The sequence below is a fragment of the Ambystoma mexicanum genome, chromosome 6p (assembly GCF_040938575.1).
Source record: "Ambystoma mexicanum isolate Mex_15411 chromosome 6p, UKY_AmexF1_1, whole genome shotgun sequence".
NCBI classification, from domain to species: domain Eukaryota; kingdom Metazoa; phylum Chordata; class Amphibia; order Caudata; family Ambystomatidae; genus Ambystoma; species Ambystoma mexicanum.
The window spans coordinates 605764907-605784379 of NC_090935.1; the positions used below are offsets into that span (position 1 = coordinate 605764907).

At 44.9% G+C, this 19473-nt stretch overlaps 1 protein-coding gene across 2 annotated transcripts in view; it reads right to left on the minus strand.

Moving 5' to 3' along the window:
• Positions 1-19473, minus strand: part of IQGAP2 (IQ motif containing GTPase activating protein 2) — a 1674846-nt gene that overhangs the window by 61521 nt on the left and 1593852 nt on the right. For both annotated transcript variants that reach the window (XM_069627448.1, XM_069627449.1), the window contains 2 exons: positions 15639-15799; positions 13955-14098 (listed from right to left, as the gene is read on the minus strand). In XM_069627448.1, coding sequence (XP_069483549.1) covers positions 13955-14098; positions 15639-15799 — 305 coding nt within the window. The remainder of the gene's footprint in view (positions 1-13954; positions 14099-15638; positions 15800-19473) is intronic.

The following is a 19473-nucleotide window of genomic DNA, read 5'->3' on the forward strand; positions in this document are numbered from 1 at the left end:
CTCTTAAAGCACAACTAACCCAGCCAGCTCTGAAAGCACAATGTTAATCCTGTTACTCTTCCTGTTACTAACCCAGCCAGTCCTGACAGTACCCCCCTCTTCAAAGCCCTGTCCCAGGGCCTGGCTTAGCAGGGAACTTTTTGTGAAACTGTCTTATCAGTTGAGGGGCATGTACATCTGTTTGATCCTCCCAAGATCTTTCCTCAGGCCCGTATCCCTTCCAGTCAATAAGATACTGCAAGGTACCTCTAACAATCCTGGAATCTAAGATTTTCTTAACTTCAAACTCTTCGTCATTTTCCTTTGTGTAAACTGCTGGTGGTGGTTTTCCCAATCTAGTTCCTGACACACAAGGTTTCACTAAGCTGACATGAAATGTAGGGTGACTTTTGATACTTGCAGGTAATTTCAGTCTGATTGCTACGGGATTTATTATTCTTTCTATTTCAAATGGACCAATAAATCTCGGAGTAAATTTAGTTCTTCCCTTTAAACGTAGGTTTTTTGTGGACAACCAAACTTTTTGACCCACCTGAAAATGTGGTGCTTTTCGACGTTTTCTATCAGCAAATGTCTTAAATCTTAATGTACTTTTCTCTAAAGTTTCTTTAGCTTTCACTAAACCATCTCTAATACAAGTCAATCGCTGCTCAACCTCTGGATTGGAATACTCAGATGGCAACACTTCTTTCAAAAATCGTGGATGGAAACCATAATTGCTAAAAAATGGAGAATACTTAGTAGAATCCTTGACAGAATTGTTATAGCTAAACTCTGCAAGCCAAAGAAGATCTACCCAACTTCCTCTTTCTTGCCAAAAAACTCCAATATATTTTTCCAACTCCTAATTTACTCGCTCTGTTTGGCCGTTGGTCTGTGGATGATAACCTGAAGAAAGCTTTACCTCAATTCCCAACTCTGTACAGAAGGCTCGCCAAAACTTAGAAATGAACTGAGACCCCCGATCTGATACAATTTGTGTTGGTAGACCATGCAATCGTACCACTTCTTGCAAAAAACGTTTTGCCAGATTCCTTGCAGAAGCCTCTCTTTTCATGGGAATTAAATGCCCAGCTTTAGTTAGTAAATCCACAACTACTAATACTGTAGTGTAACTTTGATCTTTAGGAAGATCTACAATATAGTCCATAGAGATTGTAAACCAAGGACTAGGGGGTACTGGTAACGGATTTAGTAACCCAGATGGTTTTCCTCCTCCTGACTTCACTCGAGCACAGACTTCACATAGTCTTCAATATCCTTTTTCATTTCTTTCCACCAGAACTTCCTTTCAACCAGTTCAATTGTCTTACGAATTCCAGGGTGACCCACCAACTTTGATTCATGACATTCTTGCATAATTTCCTTTTGCAGTTCCTTACTTGGAAGGTAAATTTTAGAATGGACACATGGAAATCCTTCGATTAAATGTCTTCCAGAATCCTCCGCTAACCAAGATTGAATCGCCTCTTCTGGTAATTCCTTTCGAATTTTCTTAAGAAGCAGATTCTCTTCCTTTGTAGTACTTAGAATAAATCTATCTTCTGCAATCACTGGTTCTGGTAATAATTGATTTTCAACTTCTTCCGAAGAACCTTGTCGCTATAAAGCATCCGCTTTACCGTTTAACCGCCCAGGCTTGAATGTTATCACAAAATCATATTCTGAAAAGAAGAGTGACCACCTAAATTGTCGAGGTGATAGTGTTCGAGCTGATTTCAAAAACACGAGATTTCTATGATCGGTTAAAACGGTTACTGTGAATCTTGCTCCTAACAGATAATGCCTCCATTCCTGAAATGCCTTCTTGATTGCCAGGAGTTCTCTGTCAGTAATCGTGTAGTTCACTTCTGCTGGAAGCAATTTATTAGATAGATAGGCCACAGAATGCAACTGTCCAGTTTCAGGATGCCGTTGAGAAAGCACAGCTCCAATTGCAACATTAGAAGCATCTGCCTCCACAAAAAATGGTTGTGAAGGATCTGGGTGTAATAAGATCGGTCCAGATGTAAAACAGTTCTTCAATTTTTTGAAAGCTTGATCAGCTTCATCTTTCCACTCAAATTTCATTCCTTTCTTCAATAATTTGGTGATAGGAGAAACAGTTTGAGAGAAATTTTTAATGAATCTCCTGAAAAATGTGCAAAACCCAGGAAGCTTTGGATATCTTTAACACAAGTTGGAGTTGGCCACTGTTCAACTGCTTTAATTTTCTTCATATCCATTTCCAAACCTTTGGGAGAAATCATAAAACCTAAAAATTCCACTTCCATGGTATGAAATGGGCTCTTTTCTAACTTAGAAAATAGTTTATTCTCCCTTAGTCGCTGTAACACTTTCTTTACATGTTCTTCATGTTGCAGTAGATCCTTAGAGTAAATGAGAATGTCATCTATGTATACTACTACAAAGATGTCAATAAAATCTCTCAATACCTCATTTATAAAAAATTGAAAGGCTGCGGGAGCGTTACATAATCCGAATGGCATTACTTGATATTCGAAAAGACCAAATTTTGTTCTAAATGCTGTTTTCCATTCATCACCTTGACGTACCCCACCAAATGATATGCACCACAAAGATCTAGTTTGGTAAATACTGAGGCTCCTTGAATCTGGTCTAACATTACTGATATTAAGGGCAGAGGATATCTGTTTTTAATTGTTATCTTATTCAATGCCCTATAATCTATGCATGTCCGTAAAGTGCCTTCCTTTTTGGGAACAAAAAATAGTGGAGAAGCTGCTGGCGATTGAGAGTGCCTGATGAACCCCTTATTCAGATTTTCTTGAATGTAATCTTTCAAATGTTGATTCTCTTTTTCTGTTAAGGCATAGATGCGACTGCAAGGAATGTGGGCCCCTGGTTCTAAATCAATTTTACAGTCATACTCTCTATGAGGAGGTAATTCATTAGCTTCCTTTTCACTAAACACATCATTGAAATCATGGTAACACTTTGGTAATTCTCCAATTACAGCCCCTATAGAATGTACTATGGTTCCCAAGTTCACCAAACCTTCCACTACTTCAGAACAATTACTACTAGAAACATTTTCCTGAACTACTACTTTACAACAATTTATAACACAAAAAGCAGAATCCAATTTCACCACTCTTCTTCCCCAATCAATCTGAGGGTTATGATACGTCAACCAAGGCATTCCCAAAATTATTTTCAACTGTGGAGTGTCAATTAATTCAAACACAATTTCCTCCCAGTGTCCTCCAATTTCCATTTCCAATGGGATTGTTTCGTGTGTAATTAAACCTGATGTCAGTTGAGACCCATCCACCGCTCTCACATACTCTGGTATATTTTTTTACAATGTAAGGCACATTCATATCTTTAACCACATTCCAATCCATGAAGTTACCAGTGGCTGCAGAATCTATTACTACTGGACCACTTCCCTTTAATTTCTCTTTAATATACAAGGATACATTCAATGTAATATGTGGTACCGCTGCTTGGATTGTATTTGCCACTTGTTGATTTCTGGAGCTGTTAGTAGATGAAGAAGTTTTTGGACACCAAGGTCAATTTCCAACAAAATGTCCTGATTTCCCACAATATAAACATAAATTATTCTGTCTTCGCCTATCCTTCTCATCCTTAGTTAAAGGACCTCTCACTTTATTTACTCTCTCTGCATTCCCAGTTCTCAATTCTTTATTTACAAATTCTAATCTTCCTTTATCAACTCTAGGGAAAACTCTGGGTTGCTCAACTCCTCCTCTTCTATGCTCAGCCTTGCGTTCCCCTAATCTATAGTCAATTTGTATGACTAGATTAATTAAATCTTCACATGAAGTGGGTCTATTAACAATTGTAGATAAGGCATCTTTCAACTCCTTCAAGTCTCTATAGAACAAAGAGGATTGCTTCTCTTCTGGCCAATTGCTCTCTAATACTAAAGATCTGAACTGTGTGATGTAAGACACTAAATCTTTGGTTCCCTGTTTTAACTCTAATAGTTCTCCATCAACTTCTTGAGATAATTGGCGTCTGTCAAACATCTTTTTAAATTCTAACTTGAAGGCTAACAAGTTCTTTAGTATAGGATTCTCTTGACCAACTAATAATACTGACCACGTTGCCGCCTCACCAGTAAGGTAAGACAGCATAAAAGCTATTTTAGAAGCATCTGTATTAAAAGCTTCAGGTCTACAAAGGAAATGAGGTTCACACTGTGTAAGGAAAATCTGGCATTTCTTGGCATCTCCCTCAAAACGTTCTGGAGGTGCTAAGGGGACTGGACCTATAGGTATATTCAAACTTCCCCTACTTCTTCCCTGAGAACTCGTTCCTTCACCCAAATCCTCTCTAATTAACACTGGTAATTCTCTACTAGGATTCTCTGAATCTCTTGACTCCAAAGAAATTTCCTCACCCTTACGGGTAACTTAGAGTTTAACTCTTCAAACTTGACTTGTAATTCCTGGTTTTCTTTTCGCACAGCCCTCATTTCCTCCCTTAACTCTGAAAACATGTCCCTTATGGAACTTGCTAGTGCTTCTGTGGGATCCATATCAGCTCAGGTGGAAAAAATTATCGTGGGCCTTTCATCCAGTCAGGGTCCGGCTTGACTGAATTCCACAGGAGCTGATGCTGGCCCCACAGACCCTCACCAGGAGTTAACCTCTCAACCCTTGAGTATAAGCTGAGCTGAAAACCCCAAGAAAGGGAAAGGGGAATTTGGAGAAGATAACAACGGAGACACTGCAGCCCTGCAACCTTCTGGTAGGCTCTGGTATCTGTAGTAAACAAATACACCTGGTTACTTATATGATAATATAAACTTCTTTTCTAAAATTATTCTAAACAAACTTTATACTCTTTACCTCATAAACATCAGTAAAAGACTTAGAGGCTAATAATCTGTGTGGAATATCTTGTAAATAATATCTTGTTTAGTGCATGTAGTTCAAGCCACTCAAGTCTCTTTAGAATCCTAAAGTGATGGCCCTTGCAAACACCTTACAGACTTAGATATTCTTCTTGCTTTAAAGTTCTTTTCACTCTATGTAGTTTTTAATGCTTTTATAAAATGCAGTCTTTCTCTGAAGTATTGAATTTCATTTGCATAAATTACATTAAATAGATACTCTTTAACTTTCTGGAATGCTGCTTTCCTTCTGCGTGTGAATTGTTTCCTTATTTACACATAAAAACGTATAGTTTCTTTCTTGATACGCGTGTGTATTAAACACGTGAAATCAGAAGACGTGAAGAATTGTCCTCGCGTTTAAAATACACACGCGATTGTTAACAAAACACGCACGTGTGAAAAAATACGTAAACGCGATAAAAATAACACGCGCTTAATTAAAATGGACTCGCGCTCTATCGCAACCCAACACACGCGGGGAAACGAAACGTAATGCACGTAAAGTAGTTCACGTGTTACAAACAACTCGCGCTTAATTAAAATGGACTCGCGTTTTTTCGCTCTGAATACCCTGCGCTTCCAAAAACACGTAAACGACGACACGCGAACTCGCGCACACATTAAACAGTCTTGAAGTACATTACACGCAGTTAATAAACTTTAAACTTCAACGCACAATCTTCAAGCTTGTTTCCTTATAGTAACTTAACTGTAAATGTCTCTTTTCTCAAATAATTCTGAAACTTGTTAACTCTAAGTTTTCTTATAAAAGAAAATGAAAGTTCACTGTGAAAATCTTAAAATCTTTAAAAGAACGATCCCACCTGATGTCTTCTAGTTCATACAGGATCAGCAAACGATATTCTTACTTCTTTGGTAGATTTTCTGAACTCTGAAAGGGCCTTACTTCAGGAGCTTAACTAATGTACAACCAGCCACTGAATTTCTATGGATGAAAGGCAGTTTAGAATCTTGCTCACCTCCCAAGAATCAAACCCATTGTCCTTTCCACCAATCAGGCAAACCAAACATATCATTGTTCCTTTAACCAATCAGATTAAGTTTCTTTCTCTCCATCTTGACTTGGGCAAGCACAATGTCAATTCTATTTACAAACTCTTCCTGTTACTAACCCAGCCAGCTCTGAAAGCACAACTAACCCAGCCAGCTCTGAAACCACAATGTTAATCCTGTTACTCTTCCTGTTACTAACCCAGCCAGTCCTGACACTCTCTTCCAGGTGCTTCTGGATTTGCAAGTAGACCACTCTGTCTAAGATCTTTAGGATGTAGGAGACGGTGGTAATTGGCATGTAGTTGGTTGGGTTATTAGGGCCTAGGTTAGTTTTTTTTAGAAGGGGCATGACCCAGGCCACTTGAGGCTGCTAGGGACTGAGCTCGTTTTGAAGGAGGCCTTGATTAGGAATATTATGAAAGGGGCCAGATTGCTGCCAACTTCCTGGATGATGGGAGCTGGGCAGGAGTCCCCTTGGTATCTGGAAGGCTTGAGGCCTTTGATGATGCTTTCCACTTCTTTTGTTGACACCGGGGTAAAGGAGAAGGGGGGGCATGTTGTAGTTTCAGAGGTGGGTGGTGGTGGGGGGTTTGCTTTTTTTGCTAGGCGGAGCTTTTTCTGTTCAATTCTGGATTGTAGCAAGACAATTTTGTCTGCCAAGGCTTTTTGGATCCTCTCACACCAGTCTGCATCTTTCACGCAGGTTTCTGAGGGTGTGGAGGGGGACTCGAGTTCCCTGAGGATGGTGAAGAGCTCTTTTGTTTTAGATTTGGCGTTCTCAATCCGGTTGTCATAGGTCTCTTTTTTAGCCCTGAGGATAGAAGTTTTGTAGGTGGTGGCTGCTTAGGTGGTGGCTGCTATCGTGAGTAGTGTTTTGTTGGCCTGGTTGGGTGTTTTTCTCTAAGTGGCTTCTGCCGCTCGTTTGGCGTTCCGGAGGATTTTAAGCTCTGGCGTGAACCATTTGTTCTGGTTGTCTGCTGGTTTAGCTGTAGTGAGTTTGATAGGAGCGATGATATCTACTGCTGATTCGAGTGTTTTATTATAGAGATCAGGATGTTTATCCGCATCGAGGTTGGTGTAGTTTGTGGGAGTAAGGATGTTGTGGATTAGAGGGCGAAGGTTCTGCAAGGTGATGTTTCGGTTATTCCTGGTGAGGGTTTGTGGCATAGTAGCTTGAGGGGTGTTCGGTTGCGTCTTCCTTTGGATGGAGTAGGAGATGGCGTGATGGTCTGACCATGCGATTGGCTAATTTTTAAGGATGGCTGTGAAGCAATTGTGATCCGCTAAACAGTCCAAGGTTATGCCTTTGTAGTGTGTTGGGGCTGTGATCCTGAGCTTGAACCCTAGTTGGGATATGGTATTTTCCAGGGAGAGTGCATTGGCATCATTGGGATCGCTGAGGCCCAGGTTGAGGTCTCCTAGTAGGATGATTTCAGATCCTATTTTGGTATTTGTGGTCAGGAGGCTAGATATCTCTTCCTGGAATTAGGAGACGGGACCTGGGGGTCTGTATATGAGGTGCAAAAGGATGGTTTGTGTAGCAGAAAGTTGGAACTTAGCAGACAGACGTTCAGTGGCCCAGAGGCTGGATGGAGGGGTTATTCTAAGGCCAAGGGATGTTTTGGCGATAAAGGATACTCCTCCTCCTTTACCTGAGTCCCTGTCATTCCTTAATATTGAGTAGCCCTTTAGGATGGCGAGGGATAGAGCTGGGCTTGCTGCCTGATGCAGCCAGGTTTCAGTAATAGCCAGGAAATGCAGGTTGTTAGCGGATATGAGGTCTGCGATGTCTAGTGCATGGGCGACAAGTGAACGGGCATTGATGAGAGCACCTTTGATCCATGGGTGTTCAATTATGCCGATGGGGGCTTTTTGGGTGTTGTCCAAGATTTGTGAAGCACTGGCTTGAACTTGGTTATGATACGAGTGAGGGGGGTGTTTTTTGATGGGAGACCTGGGGGTAAGAACCGTAAGCCGAGTCTCAGGTTTCTGTCCTTCACTGGGGAAGGATTCCATGGTGTGACGGGAGCAACAAATCGGCAGATCTATTCTAATGGGCTAATGGCGCAGTTTGGCTGGTCGATTTGTTCAGTATCGACATACCCCATAGTTGTGGTGTGTGTGAGATGTTGAGACGGGGGTGACTGAGGTCGTGGTTTTGAAGGGTGGAGGGTAGTATTGTTGGGGTGGAGTAGGGAGAGAGTTGCCGTCAAGGTAAGAGTGGTTAAGTAAAGGTTTGCCCTGAACAAACTGTTTGTGTCCAGGAGTACAGTCAGGCACAGTTGGCCTGTCAAGCCTATGCGTACTGCGGTCCTGAAACCCCTTGAAGCCGGTGAAAGCGTGGGGTTTGAATTCGGTCCTGCCCGGAGACTGAGGAAAGGATTTCTGTCCCAGCTTTGTCAGGATGGTCAAGGACTTGGGGGTTTGAGTGGAGGTTTTCGTCTTTGTCAACTTGTCATCAGTTGACGAATGAAAAAGGTCCACATCCTCGAAGGGTAGATGCAGGATACACTCCTGCATGTCAGATGAAAACCTAGTGGCGTGCATCTGCGCCATCCTTCTCATATCAACACCAAGGCACAGCCCTCTGCTGGCTGTGTCGATGTGGGGGACCGAAGACTCTATGAGGCCCTGCGCAACGGCCTGGGCATCTGGTTAGCCGCAGCCAAGACGGCGCCTGCATTGGCTTGCTGTAGATGCAGCCCTGAGATGGAATAACAGCACTTGCCCAAAGACTGGAGGACCTTAGAAAGACAACTGGAGGTGGCTCCTGTAGAGGAAGACGATGGTTTAGTATATAATGAGGCTTCAGCCACCAATGAAGAATGCGGTTGAGAGTCCAGGAGGATTGGCCCCCCGTCCATCAGCCTGAAACTGCTGTCCAGCCAGCTTCTTGTTCATCTGGACGTTGGCTAGGGACGCTTGCCCAAAACCTATGCTAGCAAGCCTGACTCCGGGGGGGGGGGGGCTTCCTCAGGCAGAGGGACCCCCAAGAACTCTGCCAGGCCCTGAAGGCAGTCATGAAAGGCCTTAACGGATGCCGAGGGTTCATCGTCCTGGGCGTCGTCATCATCATAATCATCATTGCCGTCACCACCCCCCCCCCTTTTACAGACCAAGGGAAGTCTGGGCCCTGGGAAAAAGGTGGTGACGGGTCCCCTCCACACCCTCCCAAGTCCGGTCCAGCAGCTGTTGAGGGAAAAGCGGTGGTGATACAAGTGAAGGGGTCTGAACCACCGGTAGGGCCTGGACCGGGGGAGGGACCAGCACTGGAACCAGCAGAGCTGGCGCAACGGGAGGAATACCCAGAGGAGGATCCTGAGGAGCTGCCATCAGTGGGATGACCTCCTTCACTATATCCTTCAGGAGCCCCTTCATCTGAGGGGAATGCATGCAGAAGCGCTCGAAGAAGCAGTCCTCACTAGCCACTGGGTCCCTAGGGCCTGACCTTCCAAGGCGCTGGATCTCCGCTTCTGGTCAAAGCGCTAAGGCATGCAGCCGTAAGGCTGTGATGGGTAGATGTATCCCTGAGGAGACCGGATGCAGTTACCGTACAATCTGCTGCCACTTCCAGAGGGAAAGGGACTAGAATCATCTTGCAAAGCCCATTCAATGGGTAAAAGCAGGGGCGGGCTCGGAGTTGGGTCTAAGATGGCCATCGACCTGGCAGGCACCACCACGTGCCTCTTGCCATTTTGAGAGGCCTCAGACATGGGAGTATACAGCTTGGGTCTTGGACCCGAAGCGGAAGCGTTGACCTCAGAGATCACTCTGGTAGGCACTGAGCCCTAGTCGAAACACCCTGACTCACGACCTTGCAGCAAGCTCCGGTAGGCTGCAGGCCCTCGGCATGGTTTATAGTCAAAAAGTCGAAATACAAAAAGTCGAAAGTCATAATGTCGAAAACAAAAAGTCGAGAAAAAAAAGTCAAATGTCTATTTTTGTATGTTTTTAGTTCGAAATGGGGGGGGTTCGGGGGTTCCCCCCCAACACCCCCCTTTTTTTGTTTTGCCCCTTTTTTTTATTAACGAAACCCAAAAAAACAAATAAAAAATAAAACATTTGACTTTTTTTCCGACATTTTGTTTTCGACATTTTTGTTATTCGACTTTTTTTTCGACTTTTTGACTGGCCACCCCTCAGCACCTGTGCTGGTAGCCATGCTGGATTGTGACGAAGACAAACTCTTGGAGTGGCACTCGACAATCCCTTACCCCTTGGGGTTGAAGAAGAGGAGAACTTGATCGCCCTTCCGAGGACAGCCAGATAGGGCCCCTGAGCCCCCTCAGCTTGGGAGACAGTAGCCTGGACGACCTATGGTCTGCCCCCAGAGCGCCCGGAAGAGCCCGCTGTCCCCTCAGCTTGGGAGCTGGTAGCCTTAGAGGCCTTGTGACTGACAGAACCTAAATCAGAGGAACCTCTATCCATGGTAACACCGGGAAAGGAGTCTCCGCACTGTGGAGCTGTGCTGAACAGAGGGCCTACCTACGAGATGTCCTGGCGATTAAGTCCTTAATGGGATGGAGAAGTGTGTAAGATCTGCCTCCACTGCGCAACCGATTCTTCAATGCCTTGTGACCGAGAGCGCTGCAAGCCGAACATGCGTCCCAGCGGTGGTTGGGCCCCAAATACTCAAGACAGTGTGCATGGGGGTCCCAGGCCAGGAACGAGCCATTACATGAGGCACATCTCATGAATCCTCCTGCAGCAGTGATGCGCCGGGGGAGGCGAGGCACCAAAGCTAGGTCAAATAGGATTGAAAAACTAAAACGGGGATCAAGAGGAGAGCTAAAAAAAAGTCTCTGCGCTGACTGTTAGGTCTGATGCCGTCCATGCATAAAAAGGGACAGAGGTGAGGCACCGGAAGGCGGGGCATTCAAATGCATGAGCTGGTGCCCCTGCTCACTATACTAAATTTAAAGGGGAAGCTCAATTTTTCGCTGCCAAAGGTTCCGGTACCGTCCCCATGTTGGGGGACACACATAAGGATGGAGGAAAGGAGACGGGACTTATGAGTATATTGAGAAAACAGTGGTGCAGGATGGGACTCAAATCTTGTGACTGAGGAAATAATGGCATTGGTCTTGTGGAACCCTCTCTATGGCGTGCTTGCTCATGAGCACCTTGACTTCCTGCAGCAGAATGTTCAGACAGTTTTCCAATCAGTGAGACGGGAGTACTGTTGGCTTGCGAACAAATTCCACGGTGTGGCCGTAGGACATTACAGAAATCACTTATTGGTCCTTTTGTAATAGGTTTACATTGTTGTAGGTATGCCGATAGGCACCTCCACTGGGGTACTGAAGAAGCAACGCCTGCTTGGTGGACTGGCCTCTCGGGTGTTGGGCACCACATTGTCTGCTGCATAGATAGGAATGGGACCACACCTTGTACTACTCTCCCATGGATTAAGAGGTGCCCTTGTAGGGATGGGAGCGGTAGGATGTTTGGGAATCTCTGCTGGTTCTGCAGTAACATTACCAGGACCAAAATGACTAATGATGGCTGTGATACTGGAGAATCCTCCGGAATAGTTTCCCAGTCTGTCTTGATTGCAAGGTGTGCATCTTTTACTTTTTTTGCCAAAAAGGTCCTCCCGTTCAAAAGCCATATGGACTGCTTTGGTTTGTACATCGGGACAGAAATTAGCATCCTTGGCGGTGAAGCATTGGTCTGTTACCCGCCTATCTGAATCCTGTGTCGCCGATGTCCATCGCCACTGAGATTGTGTGGTCTGATGTAACTTCCCCTTCTTTGAGGAGCAACAAGGCTTCCTGCTTTTTATCGTCAGGCAGGAACTCTGTGGGTGGCCCCAAGGCCCAACGTGTATAACAGCTCCCTGTTGTAGCATGCAAGAATGGCCATAGAATTTGCTGCTTTGATTGTGGTATTTACCACTGTGGTATTTAACAATTTGCCAAATGCATCCAGTCACATGGGAAGAGGTGTTGGAGGACTGCTTCCTTGCCGCCACAGACACTACATAGTCTAGACTTTGTTGTTTGCAGGCATGTAGTGGCATTGTAGGGTGGCCTGTATTTTTAGTCTAATTTATCCCTTCTGGTCAGGGCCATATGTGGATTCCTCATGGCTACCAAACTATCTTCCAGGAAGTCTTTCAGGGTAGGTATGAATAGGATTGTTTTATGGGATTTCTTCCTACCCTTTTATAGGAATCCCTCTTTCCTTCCTTCAGTTGGTAGCAAATTGAACATTTACAGAGATGATGGGCAGCACATATGGCAGTAGAGTAAGTACACCTTGCTTTTGCTGAGCATCTGTGGATGCAGAGGGCACCAAACGTGCAGCAGATGTGGCTGAAGGCATGGAACCTGATGGAACCTGATGGACCTCTCATCGTCAACGAGCCAGCAGCTGTTGTTGGGGTAGTTGCAGACAAGGTGGTCGCCATTGTGGTGAAGTGGACCGCCAACTGCAGGGGCGATCATTTTGCCCAGCAGAGGATGATTTTGCTGGAAGGGAGGGATTATGAGTGCCTGTAAAAGCCTAGGCAGGATCTTCCCTATTTGCCAGTATCTCCCTGGAGGTCGCCTACTGTGATCTTGCGTTCTTTAATAACGTGGCCCTTTCAAAGGGTCTGCAAAGGCAGACAGAAGCCGAGCTCTGAATAGAGGCAGTGTCTGAGGCAAGTGTCCCCTCATCAAGCCAGGCCACCAGTCTCATGTGCCGATCCCCAAGGCTCTCATTAGAGAAAGACTGGCAAATGGGACAGAATCTCATGGTCAGGATACAAAAAGTACAATCACTCCTCATGCTTACCCTCCACATCGATGTTTTTAACATTGCAAGTGGAGTCATTCCTGGAAAGGCTTTTCTCTGCTTTCATATAAGACATTATGAGCAAGAGTCACACTTCAGCAGGCCGAAACTGGAAGGAATTAGGGTGTTAATAGTCCACCCTCCCTGGGGAGATTTCCCCGAGGGCCAAGGCTCCCAAAAACCTCAAATGTGAAAATACATATTTTTTTTCAAAAAGAGATGTAACACTAAGTTGTAGGTGAAAATAGGGTTGAGACGGAACTCCCAACTCTTAATGTGCGCTAAGAAATCTGAAGATTCTCCAGGAGAGAAGTAAAGGGTGTGCATTTGATGCAGGGCAGATGAACCCAAAATGACTCTAATACATCACTAAATTGAATGCAGTTAATTCTTTCTACAATGCACATTGCAATTCATATATTGAGTATTAGTACCTGGCACGGAGCATCTTATGAGCTGCTGGGCACCGCATTCCTCGTGCCGGTCCTCTCCTTTCTTCCGTTTTTCTTCAGGCCGCCATGGAAAGGGAGAAGGGTCTACACGTCGTTCCTTCTCCTTGTTCCATGCTGGCCATTTTTTTTGCTTACCTTTTTTTACATGCGAGTCAATGACCGCCATGGAAAGAGAGAAGGGACCCCGTGTAGTCCCTTCTCCCCTTCCATGGCAGGCATTTTCTTTGTTTACTATGGCAGACATGGAAAGAGAAAAGCACTATGTTTTCCTGTCCGTGGCAGCCATTTTTTTATCTTTTCAAGACCATTAGTACCACGGTCTAAAGGGCCAGGGTACTAATGGCAATAAGCCCCTCGACTGTGGGCCATTACCGCATATGGTAATGCCCCCGGGGCCTTCGTTAAGGCCCTGACTACGCTCAGGCCTGTAACTATGGGCCTTGGGGGCACTACCTTATGCGGTAATGCCCTGCAGTCTCGGGGCTTATTGCCTAATTCTTAGCCAGATGACTGGGAATATTCAACAGCATATGAATCTATGAGAGAGCCAATGCCGGAGAAGTTTGATGAATGTCGTTAGTTGTAAGAGGAAGTGCGATTGCCAAAGTTGCGACAATATGCTGGGGAACAATGTGTCTTTGTTGGCTAATGTCTGAGAGGGCAGGCACTGCCAGAGAAAAGAACTTTAAAGGTTGTTAAAACGGCTTTAACCATTACCAACAAATAAGACTAACGTACTCCTTTTGCAGACATCTCCCATGTGTTACTACGGTGCCCATCAGCCCATGTCGACGTAACTGATTGTCGCCATACTCACTGGTTGGTTTGAAGGCCTTCGATTTCTAGCACCACGCCTTTCTCGTGTAGCCTTGAAGCGCTGTATTTCAGTGACTGGGCTTTGATCTTCTTGCTGCCCTTCCCCTCTCCTTTCCCATCGACTTTTATGGACCTCCTCGAATTCCTAAAAATATAAAAAGTCGCTGTAAATACTGCCATAAAAGCCAATAAGCAAAGATATGTCACTGCAGACGTGTATTTTAGCTGTACAGCTCTGGATTCACGTGGGGTATATTGTATGAGAAGCATGCAGCCTGCCTGCTGACCTAAATGCAGGCTTAACAAGATTAAGCATGTCCTTAAAGTAAAGTGGTCGGCTGCAGAGTAGCGGGTGCCATTTCCGTGGCGCCTTGGAGCATTCACTCAAGGGCCTCGCGGAGTGAGGTTTTAAAATGGTCCATGAATCAAGCACGGAGTGACTTCTTACTATGATGTTTGATGACCTGCACAAGCCGCCACACACAAAACTCCTCCTCGAACTGCAGCGGTGGACTGGGAACCAAAAGAGGCCCTGGAAATAATGTTCAAAGTGGCCCCATATTACATAGTTTCAGCAACCCCACCCCTTTCCCTGTGGGAATATTTGGAATACCACTCAAAAGAGGCCCAGGGTGCAGAGGCATACCGGGAACTCTCCAGAGTTCCCTATAGGCCAGTCCAGCCTGGCCTCGAAGGCTACACTGTGAAAGCTCAAGCTCAAGTTACTGCAACTCCAACATAACCTCGTGTTTCCTTTCCGGCCTAGACACTGGCATGGCTGTTTAGTACAGAGGTTGGCACAATTGGGCATGGATACAAAGAACACACTAACACCGTAGGCCAACTTATGCTACGATGCCATCACTTCTAGAATGTTCCATTAAGGGGTTTCTAGGATGCGGATGTCCACAGAAATACATGTCCAAGTCCCACTGTAACCGAACGCAGCAGGACCTGGTTGAACTGTTTGAAAATGGTGAGGGATTCACATTTTCATAAAAAGTGCAATAATTTCAAAGTGTTCTTTGAAAATTGCAACAGTTTTCCAACAAAAAGGCAGCAGGGGGCCATCTCAATCTGTGGTCTGCAACCCATTAGATGGCATATGGGGAGCGCATATGGCGGGTGAGAGACACACCCCTGCAATACCTGCCTACATTTGAAAATCAAAATCCTGAGATGTATGCCCCGCCCACAGCCACACAAGACCCCGCCCATTTGCACATGGCTCCGCCCACACGCCAAAAAGGTAAACTCGGTTGTTGCAGGCTTCAGATGATAATGCGGTTGTCTGTATGGTTTCGTAGCCCATTTGTTTCTGCATTAATCTTAAGCGTTTTGTATTTTTCTTCATATCTGCAATGCCACTCACTACCTGCGATGGCAGGGTCAAAGGTCACATGACATTAATCGTTTTGATATCAGTTTGTGTTTAGGCAAAGTGGCTTTGTGCAACCACTTGTATTCTCAATATTTACGCAATAATGCACAATACTTTCAAAAGGATGCGACTGTCTGCCTGGGAATGTGCGGGACACAATGGGAACGCATACACCGAGGCAGGATTCACCTGCATCAAGAGACACCTGGGCGTGTTTGCAATATATGAGATGAGACTGATCTTCTCTAAATTGCTAATGCTTCGACAATCTGGAATAAGACGAACAGAGAAAACATTCACTCACTTTCGCGTCAGGTTGTCCAGGCAGGTTTTGATGTAGGTGTTGTAATAGTTTGTCTGATCTTCGTAAAAGGCGGTCTTGGAGTTCAGTGCTTGCAATGTCTGCTGAAGTCTCACTAGTTCCGCTTTCCGCCGCTGACGGTACCGCCTTTGATTCCGGATGTCCTTCAAGGATCAAATGGAAAGTCAACAAACTCGTCCAATTATTCTAAAATAGCCCCAAAACACATCTGCACCACGAACACAAGCAATAAACTCCAGATGCACTCACAGACATATAAACAGTTCGAAAATAACTGCAAAAACAACCATGCTCCCCTGCCCTAGTTTGTAAATGGGGGTGGGGGGCATGAACAATTTTTACTCCAGTTTAGGGAGGGACGTATTCTTTACCTGGGGTTACCTCAAAATACAGAAAAAAATGTCCGAATGCAAATTTAGCACACATTCAGCCTGGTAGAAAAGACCAAAGCCCATAATACCGAACAAGGAGAGCAGGGATGCTCCCCTGGGACGCTACCCCAGAGGTCTCCCTTGCTACCCTTGTGGTCTCCCTGGTTACCCCTAAAAAATAAAATCTGTCTTTTTTTTTTATATTGAAGCTCCTGGGCTGTGGCCAGCACCAAAGTGACTCTTAGTTTCTGGAGTGGCTGGCTTTCTTGTTCTGGACATTCAAAAAAACAAAAAAAAATTAAAAAAAATAACACAGAGGGTTCCACAAGGGTAACACTGAGCAGTGACCCTAAATAAGAAAGAATAGGAACAACAAATAATTTGTCTTTCTGGAATTCTATACAATCATTAATTACAGGTTTAATTCAGGCACACTTCCGAGGGTGAGTCACTGATTTAGTCTGTTCTTAAACATCATAAATTCACAATGCAGACAAAAACCTCCAAAAAGCATTTAGAGTAGAATAAGCATCCATTTCGGACAATGTATTTTGCTATTCGCAAGTTGCAGTTGTAGCATGTTTCTTTCTGCCATCACGGTTCCGATCACCACAAGACATTCCATCTCGGTGACCTCGGTCACTTGACAAAATCCTTGTACCTAAAAGCTTGTGTACAGTGTAGACTTGTTTGACCATAGCACTGTAAAGTGGCCCTTGCATTCATTGTGCCGCAATTAATGCTTTGTTGTAATGCATCTATCTTTCCTATCTCCATGGCATGCTGTTTAGGGTGTTTGTTTGCATGTATGAGGTACCGAGTGCCCAGAGTACGGGATGCCATGTGAGTGCACTGCTGTCCCTGCGCTTCTATAAATTATTTAATACACAGTAATGAACCCTCCCAATGGTATGTATGTTGCCAAGCTCTAAAGCCTGTATATGATATCTATAGGTAGGAGGGATAAAGGGTTTTCCACTTAGGTCTCCGTTAAGGATTGGCTTATTTTTTGTCTTTCTCTCTAGTGCTTTATTCTTATAACACACGGGAGTACGTGTATTTCTTGCTGTCTGGTGATATTTCTTGCTCAGCTGGACATATTGAAGTGAACGCTGCGTTCATGCGCCGCTCAAGGTTCTAAGGTTTCATCCTACTTCCGGGTAATCTGTGATACTGCATATTTTAGTTTCACCTCACTAAAGAGAGAGGATTATCAATGCTTTTTGTAAGTTTACATTGTCTAATGGGTTGCCATAGGGCCTCTTGCAGAATTGAACAAACTCAATTGAAGACCCCTGCTTGCATTTGCAACTATTTAGTTTTCTTTGGGAATGTTTGTTGTGCATCATCGACCCACCTCCATAAGGATTGTGTTCTCATTAGGATTAGACCAGGTCAGTATTTTTCCTCCTTTGCTTATGCTGGGCTTGGCAAAAGTCATGTTAGTATATGTGTCACTTACCATTTTCTGAACTGCTTGACTATATTTGTTATTCAATAAAAAAACTTTGTTAAATGGACTTTATGGTTAAGTTGCACTAATAAAAACCTATGAAATTCAGTAAAAATTTTTACTATTTACTAAAAGGACGTTATGGTTACAATTAAAATCGAAAAACCCCTGAAATTCGCCAGTTATGGTAAGCTAAGCAACCATAACTCGCACTGCTAAGACTAACACCCAGGACATCAAAGATGACATCACAAATATCATTGATGACCAGTTCGTTGCTACTGGTGTGAGTGTACCAAAGGCTAAAGCTACCAAAGTGAAATGCACTGAGTGCAATTTTGTACTCAGTCACAGACTACCTGGCCAGTACCCCTACAAGACCACCTCCATGCGCCGCCACACCAAATCCAATGACCGCAATGCTCACAGAAGAACAAGTTACTTTCTTACCTGGTAACGTTCTTTCGATGGGATGGTCCGACGACGTATTCCATATCTATGACATGTAATCACCACAGCTGTGCTGCTTCGGAAACTTTTTTTTCGGCGTCTGCGTCCTGCGTCGATGATGTCGATGCGCCGTCGTCGAGGACCCCCTCCGACGTCCGACATCATCCGATGTGATAAGTAGGACGCACGACGCCCGTAGCCTCAGTTGTAGTTTTTTCCCCCAGAACGTGTGACATTAGTCAACTGCCAGTCAGACACAAAGCCTTGCAGAACGTAAGCTGCAATCGCAAAAGAAATTCTGCAGCGGGGAAGGCAGGGCGGGAGCGATATGGAATACGTCGTCGGACCATCCCATCGAAAGAACGTTACCAGGTAAGAAAGTAACTTGTTCTTCGAGGGGATTGGGTCCTCCGACATATTTCATATCTATGACAGACTCCCAAAGCAGTACCAGAGCAAGGAGGAGGGAAAGAATTTAGAATAGCCAATCAAATAGCAGAGCAAAGGACCGCCTTGCCAAAGGCCAGATCCTGTCCTCGGATGGAATCGAGGGAATAGTGACATACAAATGTATGTACTGAAGCCCAGGTGGCTGCATCACAGATGTTGCGAATAGGAACACCCCTCTGCAGGGCAGTAGATGCAGCCACACCCCTGGTAGAATGGGCCCGCAAGCCAGCCGGTGGGTCCTTACCCACCGAGCGGTAACACTCTGAGATGGCTAAAATAATCCAGCGAGACAAAGTCTGTTTCGTCACAGCTTGCCCCAAACGCTTTCCAGCGTAACCAATAAAGAGTTGATCGTCCACTCTGACCCGGGACATGCGTGAAACATAAAAGCTTAAAGCTCCCCTAGGATCAAGCCTATGGAGCCTCTCCTCTTCCTTACCAGGATGCGGTGGAGGATAGAATGCCGGAAGAACAACCTTCTGGGCCAAATGAAATTCCGTCACTACCTTCGGAAGAAAAGAAGGACGAACTCTAAGGACAACCCTGTCCTTGTGAAATACAGTGAAGGGTGGCTTAACTGAAAGTGCCTGTAACTCACTCACTCTGCGAGCGGAAGTAACCGCAACTAAAAACACAGTTTTCAGAGTTAACAGCCTCAAAGGGCAAGAATGTAAAGGCTCAAACGGAGCACCCATAAGAAACTTAACAAGGTTTAAATCCCAACCGGGCACCAGGGAAGGTGACGGAGGGAACACATTAGTGAGCCCTTTCAGAAACTGTGAAATTAAAGGGATTTTAAAGTATGAACACTCTTCAGACGAGCGCTCAAAGATGGACAGCGCCGCCAGGTAACCTTTAATGGTACCCACTTGCAAGCCCCTGTGGGCCAAAGAAAGTAAAAAAGGACAGAACCATGGGGAAGTCACATGCAAAAGGATCCACATTCTGAACTCTGCACCAGTTGCAGAACTTACGCCAACGGCAACGGTAAAGAGACTTTGTTGCTGGCCTTCGGGCCGAAAGCAACCCCTCCATCACGTCTTCAGGGAGGTCCCAATCCCTATACCTCAACCTTTCAGAAGCCAAGCGTGAA